Consider the following 17,185-nt stretch of genomic DNA (forward strand, 5'->3'; position numbering starts at 1 on the left):
TTTAACTATGTGGCTTTTCTTTTCAGTATTAACATAAAGCATCATAGCTAATAGAAGATGAAATTGTGACCTATAATTTGGGAATTATCATGGTAATACTTAAGCTGATCAGATGTTAGTTGTGTGATCAGTTGTAATCTTCATTAAGGAAGACTTAAAAACAAATGTATACCCATTTCTCAGAAAGTGGAGACCAACATGAACCAGACAAGCACTCAGCCTTCTTCCTCCTTAATGTGAGATCACGGAAGCAGGAGACTAAACAAGTGACCCAGACTTCCTGGATTCCAGTGTCCCCTTTATTACTGTAGTCTTCTCTTGTCTTTGTTCTGGTGACTCTGTCTAGAGTTTAGAGTGCCAGAAAGTTACGTTTTGAAGCCTTGAAGTGTGACCATGTTACACTTAGCAGTGAGAAAACTCTCTGGAATCTTCTCTTGGTACATTCAGCAGTGGGACTTCGGATCTCTATGTTTGTTTCCTGTTGTAGCAATGTAGTCAGATATGTCTGGCTCTCTTCTTGCCTCAGCATTGAGATGAACCGAAGCACCGAAAACAAGAGCCTTCTCTTCGAGTAATGTGGTCCTTTCCCGATTTCTTTCTTGTCTCTCATAAATGGGATCTTAAAACTAAAATAAAAAAGTTTAAAAAGTTAAGGTCTGATTTGACAAATTAGAGGGAGAAGTATTTTGGTACCTCTGACACCTTCACCACCATGTACGTGCACTTTTCTTCTTCTTTTTCTTCTTCTTCTCCTTCTCCTTCTCCTTCTCCTTCTCCTTCTCCTTCTCCTCCTCCTCCTCCTCCTCCTCCTCCTCCTCCTCCTCTTCCTCCTCCTCCTCCTCCTCCTCCTCCTCCTCTTCTTCCTCCTTCTCCTTCTTCTTCTTCTTCTTCTTTTTTTGTTTTTTTTTTTTTGGTTTTTCGAGACAGGGTTTCTCTGTGTAGCCCGGGCTGTCCTAGAACTCACTCTGTAGACTAGGCTAGCCCCAAACTCTCAAACTCAGAAATCCACCTGCCTCTGCCTTCCAAGTGCTGGGATTAAAGGCGTGCGCCACCACCGCCCAGCATGTGCACTTTTCATTAGAGGATTCTTTGTACATCTGTGTTTGTCTGGATGATGGAACAAACAGGGCGGGTGGGGGGTGTGCTTGATAGATAGAGTGAAGGAAAGGAAAGGTGGCATTTGTCAACTCTCTCAGGCTCCTCCTACCTTTCTCACCCCACACCCTAAACAATGAATGTGCCATCCTGCAGTCCAGCTCCCCATCCCCACCAGTAGTGGTAGCTGTAGTTCCCTTACTTGAGAGACCATTGTGAATCTTCTGCTTCATGACACAAACATCTCACCAGTCTACTTAAAACCAACATTTTAGTAGAGATGCCTTTAGAGGTTGTGTTAAAATTAACGCTTTGTTCTTCCATAAATAAGGATTAAAAAAATAAACTAACAAAGCATTTTGCTGATTTGCAGATTAGCTAGCTGACGTTCGATACCTAAAGCAAATCTGCCTTGTACCTTTTTACCAAAATGTCCCCCACTTTAAAGGGAAGCATTCCTAAAACCAGAGAAGCAATTAGTTTTAACATAAAAAACTGTCAAATTGACATAAATGGTTCTGATGTCTTGGTGTCTATAAAAAGTATGGTCAAAGGAAACAAAGTAAATAAAGTAATGGTGAAAACTTTGAAGCCGTTGAAAAAAGGGTTTCTTGCATTGCCGGGCATCAAACTCAGGGCCTTCCCCTTGCCTACCCATGTGACCCAACCAGGGCCTTCCCCTTAACTCCCCATGTGACCCACTCTTAAGTTAGCTACTTTAAATGTGTGCTTCAAGTAAACCTCTGTATGTTTCTCACTGATTTATAAACTCTGTGTGTTTAGACTAAAAAGAACAAAGATAAACATTCCCATACTGTCCTGTGACTTACAATTTGAAGTGGAACAAATTAATATGCTTTGTGTAAAGTGGATACTCTCGCTTACAAGTCCTCAGACTTTACCAGAACTTGTTTTCTCTCTCTCTCTTTTTTTAAATCAGGTTTAAGTGGAAATCCTGCAGATTTAGAAAGAAGAGAAGCAGTGTTTGGAAAGAACTTTATACCTCCTAAGAAGCCAAAAACCTTTCTTCAGTTAGTATGGGAAGCATTACAAGATGTCACTTTAATTATACTAGAAATTGCAGCCATAGTATCATTGGGCCTTTCTTTTTATCAACCTCCGGAAGGGGATAATGCACGTAAGTAAATACAAGCGGGGAGGGTTCTGTGGGGAGGGCTAGCTCAGCATGTTTGCTTAATATGTAGTAAGAAGAAGAGGAATGCCAGAGATCATTCATTGACTGTCGTGTGATAGGCTCTGTCCTAATCACTTCAAGGCTATCATCCAAAGTGATTTTCATGGTAACTCACAAGTTTCAGTGTTGCCTGCATCACTGAGGGAGACACGGTTTAATTGTTCATCTGTGCATGAATACTGGGTGGACATAGTTACACATCTGGTCACTACACATGTATGATACAGCTTGCTAGCGGGGCTTTCTCAAGTTTTTACATTTTGTTTTACTCTGTATAGAAATGCTCACACACAGGTTTAATACCCTTCAATGCTTGAGACCTAGGTGTTGGATTTCTTGTCTTTGGATTCAGGAGTATTTGCAAAATGCATATATAATGAGATTCTTGGGGAAAGGGCCTGTCCGAGTGCCACATGTATTCATGGCTCAGATACACATTCCCTGAAGGTAATTTTATACAATATTTTAAAGAATTTTCTTCACAGTTTCCGTGCTAGAATTTTCCAGTGTGGCATCGTGTCTGTGCTCAAAAAGTTTCAGATATTTGAATGTTTTGGATTTGGGGGAGGGGGATTCAGTCTGTGGGGAACATTGTGACCCAAGAGGAAGTGTAGCATACAGAGGGCAGATCGGTTTCAGTGTCTATCCACAGACAGTTTTGATGGGCTCTTCACAATCTGTGCTTTTCACTTATCCTTTCAAAGTCTTCTTTGCCTTCTAAAAGGCTTTGTTATACTATGATTCCTATAGTCTATATACTAGCAAATCTAGCCTGGGAATTTGGATACTATATTCAAATCAGCCTATAGTATGTTGTGTCAAAAGACTGACCCTTCCAAGGTTTTTTTGTTCATTGAAGTTTCATTCTTAGGCATTCTACACTATGAAGAGTTTAATTTAAAAAATATTGGTAGCTTTAGTAGCTGTTTATGTAACGATACAAAGAAATTTTACAAAGGTGCACCTAGGGCTTATGTGAACATCTTACTGATTTTTAAGCAACTCAGTCAGAGAATATATGTGTTTATGTTACATAATACAGAACACAACTTCCTAGCAATGTACTATTAAAGTTTGATCCAAACCAGTCCTCATTGTTCAATGGACAGTTCCTCCAATTGAGGCACCAAAGAAATGCATCCAGATTTTGTAACTTGTCTCATAGGAATGTAAAAGTGTCCCTAGATCAGAATCACCGGTACAGATAACAAAGTCTAGGGCCAGCCTTCCTGGCATCTAAGCTACTTCATTTATAGGATCCCCTAGAAATCCCCTCAAATTTGATAGAAATTCTGCTCATTGAATACATCTAAGATGATAATCTAGGGTTACCCTAAAGCCTGTTAATATTCACAATCCACTAGAACTTATTGATGAAACCTAGGTTTTTGTACCATGGTTGAAAGTTATGTGGTTTGTTTTATTTTTTTGCAAGACAAGACAGGTTGGTGCCTGGAGCTCATAGGTCAGCAAGCCTAGCAAAATCAGTGAGCGTCAAGATCAATGAAAGATTCTGTCTAAAAAGATAAGGTGATGAGTGATTGAGGACACCCAATGTTGACCTGGATGCGCACAGACACTCACACACATGCACATACACATGCATACGCACACAGAAATATTCCATCACCTTAAATATGACCATGGTTTTTTTTTTTCACTCTTGGTAAATCCAAATATTTCGTTAATGAAATTTAGAGTATAAGCCTATTGCAGATGGGAAGTCAGTAACTCCGCCATCTCCACATAAATAATTTTGAATGAAATGAGAACAGTGGGACTTTCTGTTTTTAAACACTGTTGCCGTGTAGCTCAGACTGCCCCCACTTCATGTCCTCTGCCTGCTTTACCCTCTCAGTGCTGGAATTGCAGACACATGCCCACGCTCTTCTCATGGGAGCCATGGGATGGCTCTTCTCATTTTAATCTGTCTTTTATTTCGGGCTTAAAGAGAGCTTGAAGTCTCGTGTCTGTGTCTGTGTCCAGTGTGTCACAGCCCGCGTGATGGGATCTTTGACAAAGTAAGTCTTTAAAGATGATTAAATAAAGAGTTTTTAAAATGAAGTGGTTGCCTTGAGGTAGATACCGGTGGAATGTAGACTGTGTGTCTCTCATTTGAATCTATCTCCAGGAGGACACCTTTGGGTAAAATGTGTTTACAGTGGGATTGAAAGCGTTAAACTTTTTGCACCTTTGATCTTGTTACTCTTTGTCCCTGTAGCTTGAGTTTGCAGTGGTCACCAGCTGGCAAGGGTCTCTACCTCTAGGGATACTGTGCTACTTCCTGTCTGTCAAAGATCATTGTGATTGTGGCTGATGTGGAGTGGAACTGTATATGAAATATCTCATTGTTTCATGTTTTCTTTGAAATACTCAGTAGTTTAGAGATAAAGATGTGTTTCAATTAAAACTGATAATTACATGATTGTTTCACAGTTCCTTACCCCTTAACCTCTTTTATATTGTCTGTAATTTTTTGCGGTTACCCTTTCAGGAAAAATTTGAACAAATACCTTTAAGTGGTAAATCTAATTTTATGTATTTGCAACTGTATCTTTATAATGTATAATTTCAAAAGTAGAAATTTGAAGAATAAAACAAGAAAGATTAATTTTTTTATTGTTTTGTATAGAAGTAACTGTAAGTCTTCATTGACTTAATTTTGGCGTATTTATTTATTTACTATCATGGTTTTCCTTGGTGGTGTTATATTGTAAAAACATACTTACCAAGTTCGTATTGAGTCTCAGAGGCGTTGCTGAAATGATAATACTATCTTCTGCTTTTATGCTTTTAGTAAATAAATGAAAGTAACTGAGGTGCTTCATTTGGATAGTATCTTAGCTTGTTTCTGGGTTACCGGAAGTGTTCAGCATGGTATTTTGACCTTCATGTGTTCTTGAATCCATACTTGAACTAATTCATTGAGTTTGTCTCTTATTATTAGCATGTGGCGGCTATCTTACATATGTCAATCATAAATTCATTCAATTTGTTGTTGTCTGCAATAGTGTGATCATTTCTTCAGCTTGAAAATAATTAAAAATGCAAGTTCCGGTAACTGAATCAGAGCAACCTCAACACAACACTAAATAAATCCTCCTGCTTCCACGTCGTCTTACAAAAATGCTTTGTGCCCACTGAGAGCTGAGTTCTAATAGCTTTGAAAATACTTTGCATGTGCTTACTAACTTCATCCAGGTAGATCTGACTCTCCCTCTTCTTGAGGTTGTCACATGTTCCTCTCCAAGACTGGCCGTTGCCCAGTAACCTCACACTCCAGATTCTTTGCTTTCTGCATGGGTCTGGAATATGCTTAGTCATTTCTAGAATTACTCTCTTACTCAGTTTTATTTTCAGTATTGTTCTCAGCTTTATCCCACCCAGTAGCTTCAGACATTTCAGTTCGGCTCAGAAGACATAATGTAGTATTCCAAAGAACATATCCCTTCTGGTGAATTTGTAAATGCCCAAAGCAAAGCTTCAGGAAAGGATGCTGACAGGGACAGCAGTGGGGACACACCTGTAGCCCCGACACTTGGGGACACTGAGCAGGAAGGGCTCTATAGCAACACAGTAACAAGTAAAAACAAAGACTCCCTGCATGTGTGGCCTTTTGTCATTTTTGTAGAGGCTCATCATGGGCCACTGGATCGATTTTAGACTTGAGTACAATCCAGCTCCAAAGAACAAGGACTAGCTCCATGACCTTTCTATGGATTTAGGGCCCGGAGGAATCACACCCTATCCTTTTCAGACTGCTCTTATCTGCCTTGGAATATCATTACTGACTTCAGTTTCTCCCTGAAATTCTCTTCCCTTTGGTCTCTATGCTGGTGGCCCCCATGACCATGTGACATGCTGTGGGGACCTTAGAGCAGCTTCCTTGGCTTAGTCAACCTCACTTTATTTTATAATCTACAACTATGTTTGGTTTTCTTCATGAACTTACAGATACCTAATTGTTGATATCTTACCTGAAATTCCATATTTCATCCCTAACTACCTTGGTTTCCTAAAGCAGTGTCTGCCACCCAGTAGGTGTTGATATGGGTGAGCAGACAAGTAGCTAAACTGTGACCACACTGTAATAGAACTGATTATGAATAATGGAGTGTATTTCATCCTTAACTTTTCACTTATATTTTCTCTGCCATCTGTACTCATAGCAGGCAGCCTCTTAATGCTAAACAGCCACATTGTAAGTGCAAAAGAAAGTTTCTTAAGGGGAAACTGTGAAATGTTACTGTAGTGGGCACAGATGATAACCAAGTGGAACAGCTCTAGTGCTGATACAGAGAAAGTTTTAGAGGTCTGGATAGAAGATGAAGCCACCCACAACATTCCTGTCAGCCAAAGTGTAAACCAGAGCAAGGCCTCATAGTCCTGTGAGGACTGAGAGAAGGAGGAAGACTGCAGAAGAAAGCTCTGAAACTCGGGAGGCGTTTTGTTTTGTTTTGTTTTGTTTTGTTTTGTTTTGTTTTGTTTTGTTTTGTTTTGTTTTCGAGACAGGGTTTCACTGTATAGCCTGGGCTGTCCTAGAACTCACTCTATAGACCAGGCTGTCCTCGAACTCAGAAATCCACCTGCCTTTGCCTCCCAAATGCTGGGATTAAAGGCATGCACCACCACTGCCCAGCTGTGAGGTGTAAATCAAAGGTCCATCTCGATTTGTCACAACCTGGGGTTCAGGAGCTGGTACAGAATCTGAGGCACACTGTCCAAAAGACAGAGGTGATGTCATTGGTGAGAGCGGCCACACAAAACCGTTTGTAGTGCAGATGAAACAGCTTGTTAGGAGAAACTACTTCAGTGTGGTCAGTGGGAGCCAGCACATTCCTCAGGGAGCTAAGTTTTCCCTACCTGCATTCTGTAAATGCAAGAGCAAAGCTTGGATCACAGCATATCTATTCCAGTGCTTTACAGAGTCCACTGTTGAGGTTTACTGTACCTACTGTTTTATATACGCATGGATGTCAGCCATCAGCAACACTCCACACAAAGCAGGAGCTGCTGAAAACTCAGATGATCATTGATGGTTTAGCAATAGTTATTCATTTTTAGACTATATATATAAATAAATCACATATATAAATGCTATCATATTCGTATTTTATATAAAAATTACACACACAAACATACATACACTGTTAGTAACAATGCACCCGTTCACCCAAATGCTCCAGTGAAGATGGGTGGTGAAATGAATGTTCTCACATCTGCTTATATGTGATCTATTCTACATCCCATGGACTCAGGAAGTAATATTGTCTTTTGGGTATCTTTCTTCAAGAAATACATTTCCTAAGGCTGTGGATACCGTAGGTGATTTGACAGAGGAAAGTGAACTGAAAACCTAAGGAAAGAATTCACCAGTAGGTCACATGAAGAATCTTTCAGGCCTCATGGAGAAACGCATCCCCATTAGCCGGTGTCTGGAGGCTGCAGGTTCTACCTACATGGATGACTGTGTGGTCCTGGACCTTAGAGGAAGTAACTGGGCCGAATGTGACGGACTTAGGGCTACCAGCCTGGACATATGACTCAGTTACTGGATAAGCAAAGAAAGCAGTGTTTTAAGGTGGAATTGGCTTAGAGGTTTAGAATAGTGTATGTATCTAGTGATAGAGAATGAGAGGATTGAGTTCAACCTCAAAAGTGACTCTTCTCCTGTTGATGAAATGGTCCCAAGCAGCCTTAAATGCTCCAGGAAACTTGCAAAAAGAACTCATCTGACGGGGCAAGCCTCATTTTCGGCTTTTATTTTAACTTACCATTTTTAATTATTTATTTTATTTAAAGGGTTTATAAATAATGATATCTTTTCTCCATTCCATTTCCTCCCTCTAGACTTTTCCATACACCTGTTCTCTCTCAAATTCATGGCCTCTTCTGTTATTGTATATATGTATATGTATACGCATGTAACAATAACAGAAGAGACCATGAATGTGAGAGGATATATATATCCTAAGTAATACAACCTTTAATCACAGCACCAGGAAGACAGAGACAGAAGCAGATGGATCTCTGTGTGTGTTGGGGCCAGCCTGATCTACATAGTGAGCTTCAGGCCAGCCTGGTTTACAAAATGAGTTTCAGGCCAGCCAGAGCTAGATACTGAGACCCTGCCTTTTATTTATTCATTTTTTTATGGCTTCTTTATGGAAGCTGCTGCTTTCTGCCTCTCCCTTCAGCAACCACTACCCTGATAGAACAGCAGCCACTGTTAGCAGAATAGCACACACTCCTTCACCAGCAAAACTTAGGATTTTCTGAAGGCTCAGATGATCATTGGCAGTTTCAGCCACAAAGCTGTTTATAATTATGGTGTGTGCATTTTAGACTTCACACTGTTGCGTACTTTATAAACTAGTGTGGCTATAGCCGACAGGCACTTGAAAGCTGAAAATCTGTGTAAGTCGAGATACTAACTTCACTGGATCTGCCTGGAACAAAGCACTAGATACTGTAGGGATATGTGGGTAACTTCTATTCAGGCTGAAGTTTGGTTTTCTCCACATGCTGACTCGTGTAACTGGCAATCTGGACTGCTTTATATGGCCTGAGTTTATAAATCTTAAAGGTGGGGAACTTGAAATTGGCAGAGCATGGTTCTGTACCTTAGTAGAAGGGTCAGAGTGCTGAGTCAAGTTGAGCAAGTGAGAAACTGAAAATATCCACTCGGTTTTTAAAATTGCCATTTTGTTTCTTTCTGAATAGTTTGTGGAGAAGTTTCAGTCGGGGAAGAAGAAGGTGAAGGAGAAACGGGGTGGATTGAAGGAGCTGCGATTCTCTTGTCAGTGGTGTGTGTGGTGTTAGTGACAGCTTTCAATGACTGGAGTAAGGAGAAACAGTTCCGAGGCTTGCAAAGTCGAATCGAGCAGGAACAAAAGTTCACCGTCATCAGGGGTGGGCAGGTCATCCAGATCCCTGTAGCCGACATTACTGTTGGAGACATTGCCCAAGTGAAGTACGGTAAGCCAAGCAGAGCCCTGCGTCCTGCAAGATTCAAAGCTGGACCGAACTTGCGGATGGTTTAGCATCTCACTGCCTTCTCTTTCAGGTGATCTTCTTCCAGCTGATGGCATACTGATTCAAGGCAATGACCTTAAAATTGATGAAAGTTCATTGACTGGTGAATCTGATCATGTTAAGAAGTCTCTAGATAAAGATCCCTTACTTCTGTCAGGTACGGATTTATAAACTTGGAGCATATTACTAAAAACTAAGAGGCCACAGAGATTTTTATAAAAAGGACAGGTATATTGCAGATCCTGGAAAACAACTGTATTTCATAAATGAAGATAGAGTCCAAAGAGTGAAGAAATTTGAAAGATGGTGTTAATGTCAAAACTTAAATATAAGCCTAATGGTATCTTTTAAACATTTTTATTTAATATTTAACATTTTTTTGGCCTGTTAAAAGTAAAACATTAAAGAGTGATTATAGGTTTAAGACAAAGAAATGAACTCTATGATGATTTGCAAAGAGCGGGTTAGTTTCGTTTTAAATACAACTGTAAGTTTGCACAATCAACTACCTCACTGAACTGGTAAGAGAATTAGTCAGAAATGTGAACTGTGATGTCAGGTTGTATGAGTGACTGACAGCAGGGATACTGGAATAACATTCATATCTCCTAGTCGGAATAAATCTGAATGTACGTGTTACAGGAAGGGCTTGCACAGGCAAGAGTGCTGTTAGAAGAATAGTGTAGACAGATGTCTGCTTAGGACACTCCTGGTCAGACCAGGAGTCATTATGGCAACTAAGGTTATTTGGGAGAGACGATACAAAAAAGGCAAGCCGCTTTCTGAAACATTAAATAAAAGAAACAGGCATGCCACAGGTTGTCTGCAGAAACATGCTCATTCTTTACATTTAAATTTCTGAGACGCCCTACTCTTAATTTTATAGTAGTCTTTAAAGCATTTATGAAATTATTTGTCAGAATTATATTGTTAGATTAAATTTTATATTGGTGCCCAGGAAGCCAAATGTTAGCCTATTTCCATTATCATTAGCAGATGTTCATGTAATGCTAATGATTTATAAGTCGAAGATTCCCGCTGATTTAAAATTTAATGACTGTTTAATAGCTTAGCAGCTATATTTTTTTTCAGGCCTTGGTGAGCTTTGTATTTGAATAGAATGAACATGACTTTACTGAACCAAAGTCAAACTTATAATAACTACAGAAATTAAGTTATTAATCACACCTTTAGACCAGAACCATTATCTTTTGAAAATTTGTAATAATGATGAAAAGATGTATTGCAAAAACAAACAAAAAACTAATCAGTAACCAAGAATAACTATATTCATTTATGAAAAGGGTAATTGTCAATTATACAAATATTTTTTAAAAAATCAAGATTTGTATACTATTTGTCAATACCCTAGGCTTCTTAAGAGTGTACATTCTTTGAGTGTTTCTGCTGATGTACTAAATCCATACTGAGGATGTATATCTTGGATGTATAAGGATAACACCTGTAAGTAATTATCTTACTACTTCTTTGCCATGTTTCTAAGAAGCAAAAATCATTGTTAACCAGTTAAGAACCATATTCCTTCCAAAGTGGAGAGAAAGTGTCCCAGTCATAATCTTACCACCATAGATAGACTCATTGGCCATCATATTGGGTAAATAGAGATAACCTTGTGATGCCTTTGATAAATATGCTTCTTAGACTTTTATGTACCTGTAATTTATTTACATAGTGCTTAGCTGTTTCAGGATGGTCCCTTTAAGTAAGCTTTAGTCCTCCGACAAAAATGATTGGCAAGCTTTACATACACTCCCTATCCTACCTAACATGCCAAGATACCGAGAGAACTCTGTAAATTTTCCCTGTTCAAAGAAAGATGGAAATAAACTTTGCACAGTCCCTTATCACAGTACGGGTGGGAAAGTTTCTCTGCATTTATTCCCCTGTTCCAAAAATGAACTAAAAACCATAACATGCATTTATTTTTAAATTTACTCTCACGATGCCATCTCTCATTGCTGTTCTTGGCTTCTTAAATTTAGATTTTTAAAAGCGTGTTTGGTTAGTGGTGGGATAGGGACCTGAGCAAAACTGTTTACTTTTCCTGAGCACATTGACTGCTAACAGTCTAGCAGACTTGGACTAAGGGAAAACAGACCCTAAAAACTGAAATCCAGAGAGAGCCAGAACTGTTCAGAGAAATTGTCTTTTATATGTACTTAATAAATATTATTCTCCTGAATTCCATGTGTTTACCTTGTATTTTCACTGACAAAGGACGCAGTAATTAGTAAAACACCGAGAATGTAGAGGGTTTTTTTTTTGTTTTTGTTTTTTTTTTTACTATGCCAGAAAAACCAAAGACCTCAGAAGTATGCATTAGATAAGTTACCCAGTAATTTGTAGCCAGTGTGAGTCCTAGTGACTGGAGTAAGTACGTGAGTCTGTTGTAGCAAATTACCCTTGGCATAGAAGAAGGTGGTGAACGCTGTAGGCCATGGCCTGCAGAAGCTTGTGAACTGAGAGACAAAATACAAACAAATGATAGCTGTAAAGAACAACTAATTCAGAATCAAAAAGAGAAAACGCAGTCCACACGACTGCTTGAAGTGCACACAGTAGCCTTGTGGACAGAGCTGAAGAAGTAGTCATGCAGAGACTGGAGAACAGTAAGCAAATTGGTTGTGGTATGCGATTAATCGATATCCTGACAGAGCTCGATTAAGTCCTTAACTTGTTTGTAACAGTCGTATAACTGTAGCCACATTTCTAGAAAATAATAATAATACTTGTAAGATTGTTTGTAAAGGACATGGACTGAGTTCAGTGAGGTCTGTGTTTGCTACCTGTCTGCGTCGGAATAGTATGTTACAGTTGTGGACAAGAAAATCGAGAAGGTTGGTTGGTCTCAAGACCAACTTGATTGACTAGGCAATGTGTCCAGTCAGAAATTGGTAACCCCCAACAGGGATGTTAAATCACATGGTAGGAATAGTAAAACATACCAGGATATGCTAGGGAGGCAGAAAAACTAGTTAGGGAGCTTGGCCGTAATCTTGGCAGACTGAGTTGGAAGCCTAGATAGAAGTTGTGAGGTTAAGTATGGGAATACACTTGTGCTGTGAACTTGTGGTTATAAGCGCATTTCTGTATGAACAATGTATTTATTAAATACTATCCCTCATGTCCTACACTTGCTTAATACCTAATAGTGACGTCACTGAATACCCACACATTCCAAGCAATGTGCTAATTTTTCATCTATAGACTTTTTTGGGAATTGTTATTTATAGTACATTTTATGAAGTATGCGTACTCTAATGTATTTTATACAAGGAGTTGATGTATTATCATTTTCCTGTTTATTGTTACTTGGTGATAAAAGTTATCAGCTCATATATGACAAACTACAGATTGCTTAAGCCTTAAGACTCAATGTTGGTCTGCTTTATTAAATATTGGGTTTATTTTTTAAAAGTATTACTGAAATTTGAAATTGAGTAGTTGGAAGGAAACCTATTATAATTTTTACAAAGATCTCTGTTGTTCTAGGTACTCATGTAATGGAAGGTTCTGGAAGAATGGTAGTTACTGCTGTAGGTGTGAATTCTCAAACTGGAATTATCTTCACCTTACTTGGAGCTGGAGGTGAAGAAGAAGAAAAGAAAGATGAGAAGAAGAAAGAAAAGAAAAGTAGGTGTGGCAGTTTGCTGTAAGAATTGCTATTTGCAAGAACAGCAACTGGGAATCTTGAAAACTCGTACAGAAATAGTTTTCTTTCCTGAGACTGTGATATGAAAATGTCCGTGAGGTGTTAATTGCCTTATTCACTTTCAAGTAACAAAATAATAGTCCTTGAGGGGTTTCATTAGTACATCAGTCCCCTCCACCACAGGAAGAGACAGTATAAACTTAGTACTTCAGCCTGGGCTTTATCTTATTTTTTCCTGGTCATGTGATCAGTAACATGAATTGAGCTCCGGCTTCCTGGTTGTTTTTTTCTCCTTCTCTGCTAGTTTCCTGTTTCAGCCAGAGCTGCATTGTACTCTCACCGGGTTTTCAGTCTTCACACTTTGTCCTTTCATGTGCTCCACTGTGTGCACACACTTCAGCATGTGCACACGGGCTGCGGCTAGACCTCGTTGTTACGTGTCCACATCTTTCATTTGACTGTTCCTGCTATCCCTCCAAGTGATCTTTCTGCAGACTTTGGTAGCATAGAGTTTATCCACAAAGATCTTAGAGCAAACTGACCTACACAAAGAAACACCTCAGAATGTAGTTCTGGGTGTGCCACTGTAGAAGGCCCTCCTGTACTTTATATGCTGGTATCTTCTGCACCATCCATCTCACTCAGAGGCACCTGTCGGGACCCTTTCTTTTTGCCATGACCACAGTTTGCTGTCCTGGAACCATTGGACTTGTTTAATTTGCTTCAGGGTGTAAGCCAGTATTTTGTTTTCTCACAAGAGTATTTTAAGATCTTCTAAAATAAATGCCTGGCTGAAACTTTGGCTTACCCTAAATCTCTCATAAGTATATCATTGTTGGTTTTTTGGGGAAGTTTGTTGTTGTGGTTTATGATGGTGGGCATAGAGCCATGAGTCCACCCCACAGTGGTGGTGCAGGTTCACTCAGACTGTTTTTAAGGCAGGGTCTCACATTCTGCCTCAGGCTAGTCTTGAATTCAGTGGGTAGCCTAGACTGGCTTGAGTTTGTCCTGCTTCAAAGTACTGGTATACAGGCGTGATACCTGGCTTGCTGCGGAGCTGATGACCACACCTTTAATCCCAGCAATAGGGAAGCAGAGGCAAGCAGGATCGCTGTGAGTTACAGGAGAGCCAGGGCTACACAGAAACTGTGTCGAAAACAAAAAACAAAACAGGTTGGGTGGATTGTTTGTTCTTTGTGCACTGTCTTTCTATATGAAGTTCTTATTTCACACAAAACGCATTTGAGATTTTCTTTGTGTAGCTCTGTGGTAGAGAGCTTACTGGCATACTCAGTCTCTGAGACCATTTCCTAACACTGGGGGTGGGCAGATAGAAAGTTGTAGCTGAAGTCGAAGGTGGCTCACAGTATTCTAGATTCCTTCATCCAGTGTGATCCCGGGCAGCCCTAGGTGAGCCACCAGAGGCTTCTTCGAACATGGTGGTAGTGGTTGCCGAATGCTTTGCTCACCCCGTCTTCATCTGCCTTCATTCTTACTGTCAGGAAAGCGAACCTCGTGGAGGTGGTGTAACATGATCAGGTAGCAAGTGTCTGATCGATGCCTCTGCTCTTTGTCCTCACATACAGGAGTCTTACATCAATGACTCCTGTAAACATAAGAAGTGTACTGGTGACTGTTCTTACTGACCAACAATAACTGTTCTAATGCATACTGTTCCAAAGGTCTTACCCGTCTTTATCAGTCCAGCCTGGACTGGCCCTAGGAATTACCATCAAAACTGTCGTTTAGGTTGTGTTTTTATTTTTCACTTCTTCCTCTTCCCTGCCTCCAACCCTTCTCATATCTTGCCTGCTTTGGCATCTAATCAGACACAGGCTAACTTGTCTCCGTGTCCTGTGCATTTGCTTGCCAGCCCGGAATGTGCTTTTCTGGTCTCCAAACCTAAGCTCCCTGCAAGGAGCCAGGTATTCTCTTACTATCGCCTCATCTTTCCCAGGCTTCTGTTCTTTCCTGCCCATATTTGTTCCACGTTTCCCTGCTTGAAGATGCTCTTCTCGATAGAGACGCTGGAAGAAAATAGGCTGGTTCACTTGTTCCAAGCAGCGAAGCCTGCCCTTCCTCGATTATTGCTTCAGACCTGTCATCTTTCTGTGTATATCATTCCGCTCACTAACGCTCCTGCTCTCCTCGCTTGCCTCCTTGCCTTCCGCACTCCTCACTCCCGCTCCCACCAGAGCGCTCCTGTATGCCTGTTTTCTTTTTATAGAATCTCCTCCCTCCATCCTCTCTTTTTCTGCTTTCTCAGGGTTATGTCTGTATTTAGCTTGACGATCTCTTACACCATATTCGGACTTATTATAACTTATCAAAGAATAAAGCCTTATGCAGAAATACAGTATGCACACCCTAAACTATTGTGGAGTATTCTCCCCACGGTAAGACCTAGGAAGTGATTGACAGGGTCCGCAAGCTGCTGTTTTCTGTTTGTATACCTATACACCACTGTGTAACAATTCTCTTATAGAAATGTGAACTACCTCTGCATAATTTAGCGTGACCGTATTCATTTCTTTTGGAAAGCTTTAATTCCCGTTTTGTTCCTACAGATAAGAAACAAGATGGAGCCATTGAGAATCGCAACAAAGGTAAATTCAGGAAGATAAAAAAGTACAGTTAGCTTGTTTTCTTTACCTCCAAAAATAGATCCGCTGTGTACTGTATTTATCCAAAATTAGGGTGCATGTGACAGAGAACATAAACCGTGTTAGCGTGGATTAACTTCTCTGACCAGTGCTGTAGCCATGCCGTCTATACAGTCTTAAGAGGGTGTTGATTATGATTCGTGTTCCGTGCTTAGGTCGCTTTCCACAGAAGGATTCCAAAGTACTTTACATACATGAAATGAAATAGTTGGTAGAAAAAAAGCCTGAAATTCTGTATAGTGTAAATTACATTTAAAAGTCTATAAACATATGCTTGCTTTTCTATGTGTAATCATATATAATATTCTATATTGGATCATAAATTACATGAGAGGGATCTGTAGTCTTTATATAAGCTTGTACCTAAAATCACATGAAAAGAAAGAAATTTAGTATTCTTAGTTCTTAGTTTAAGGACTGTGTATGCTTCATTCCTGTCACTGAATGTGATATCCTTAACATCTGGAACAGTGCCACAGGCTAATCTCATTGTTGTCTTATTCCCTCTGGGTAGCCACCCCCAATACACACACACACACACACACACCCACACGCGTGCACACACACTTACACTTAAATGTTATAATTCAGCCTTTTTTCTATCAGAAACTGATTTTGTGTAAAAAAAAAACAAGAAAGAGTTTCAAAAAAGTTTATCATGCCTTTACAATACAACAAAATTGTGTTTTCTCTGAACTTAGCAAAAGCCCAAGATGGCGCAGCCATGGAGATGCAGCCTCTGAAAAGTGAGGAAGGAGGAGATGGTGATGAGAAAGACAAAAAGAAAGCAAATCTGCCAAAAAAGGAAAAGTCCGTGTTACAAGGAAAACTTACGAAACTGGCTGTTCAGATTGGCAAAGCAGGTACGACATGGGAGAAATGACAGAAGAAAGGGGTGTTAGTTTTAACATACGGGTATCTGTTTTAAAAGTGTCTTTTGCCACATCGAGGGCTGGAAATCGTCATTTTGCAGACATAAAGGATATGAAAAGAATGTCTTTAACTTTGTACAGGGCCTTTTGAATTACTGTAGACTTACAATATGATTACAGCAGACCTGTCCTTCCTCCTCCTGACGGTGAGGTAATCGTGGTCAGGTTAAAGTTAGTGTCCAAATTTGCCTAATTGACAAATCCATGCAGCCATCTGTAGATTTCTAGGGTTAGAAATGTTAAAGGGCTCTCAGGGGTTCGTTTAGCAGATTATCGAACACTGAAAGTTTCTCAGCACGCACTCTGCTCAGCCTTTTATTGGCTGTCTGTGGGAAAAAAAAATGTATTTTCTGAATTTTGCTCATCTGAAAACACTCATAATTGTGAAGCTGATTTACTAAAATGCTGCCTTCGCTAGGCAGTACCTGTGGAACCAGCACTGCTTTTCAGAGGAGCAGTAATGGAGGGCCCATGGTAAAGCAGTGTGCCAGCATTGCCGCCTTTTGGCAGATGCTGTGTAGAAAGCACATACATTATGAGAGTCATGCAGACGGCATCATTGAACGGCCAGGAGTAGAATCGGTGAAGCAGC

The 17,185-nt window shown here is 39.9% G+C and overlaps 1 protein-coding gene across 3 annotated transcripts in view; it reads left to right on the forward strand.

Moving 5' to 3' along the window:
• Atp2b1 (ATPase plasma membrane Ca2+ transporting 1) overlaps positions 1 to 17,185 on the forward strand; it is a 105,978-nt gene that overhangs the window by 60,963 nt on the left and 27,830 nt on the right. For all 3 annotated transcript variants that reach the window (XM_028783081.1, XM_028783080.1, XM_028783083.1), the window contains exons 3-8: positions 2,036 to 2,233; positions 9,014 to 9,268; positions 9,357 to 9,482; positions 12,839 to 12,979; positions 15,566 to 15,604; positions 16,363 to 16,524. In XM_028783081.1, coding sequence (XP_028638914.1) covers positions 2,036 to 2,233; positions 9,014 to 9,268; positions 9,357 to 9,482; positions 12,839 to 12,979; positions 15,566 to 15,604; positions 16,363 to 16,524 — 921 coding nt within the window. The remainder of the gene's footprint in view (positions 1 to 2,035; positions 2,234 to 9,013; positions 9,269 to 9,356; positions 9,483 to 12,838; positions 12,980 to 15,565; positions 15,605 to 16,362; positions 16,525 to 17,185) is intronic.

Source organism: Grammomys surdaster, unplaced genomic scaffold (assembly GCF_004785775.1).
Source record: "Grammomys surdaster isolate TR1022 unplaced genomic scaffold, NIH_TR_1.0 958, whole genome shotgun sequence".
Lineage (NCBI taxonomy): Eukaryota > Metazoa > Chordata > Mammalia > Rodentia > Muridae > Grammomys > Grammomys surdaster.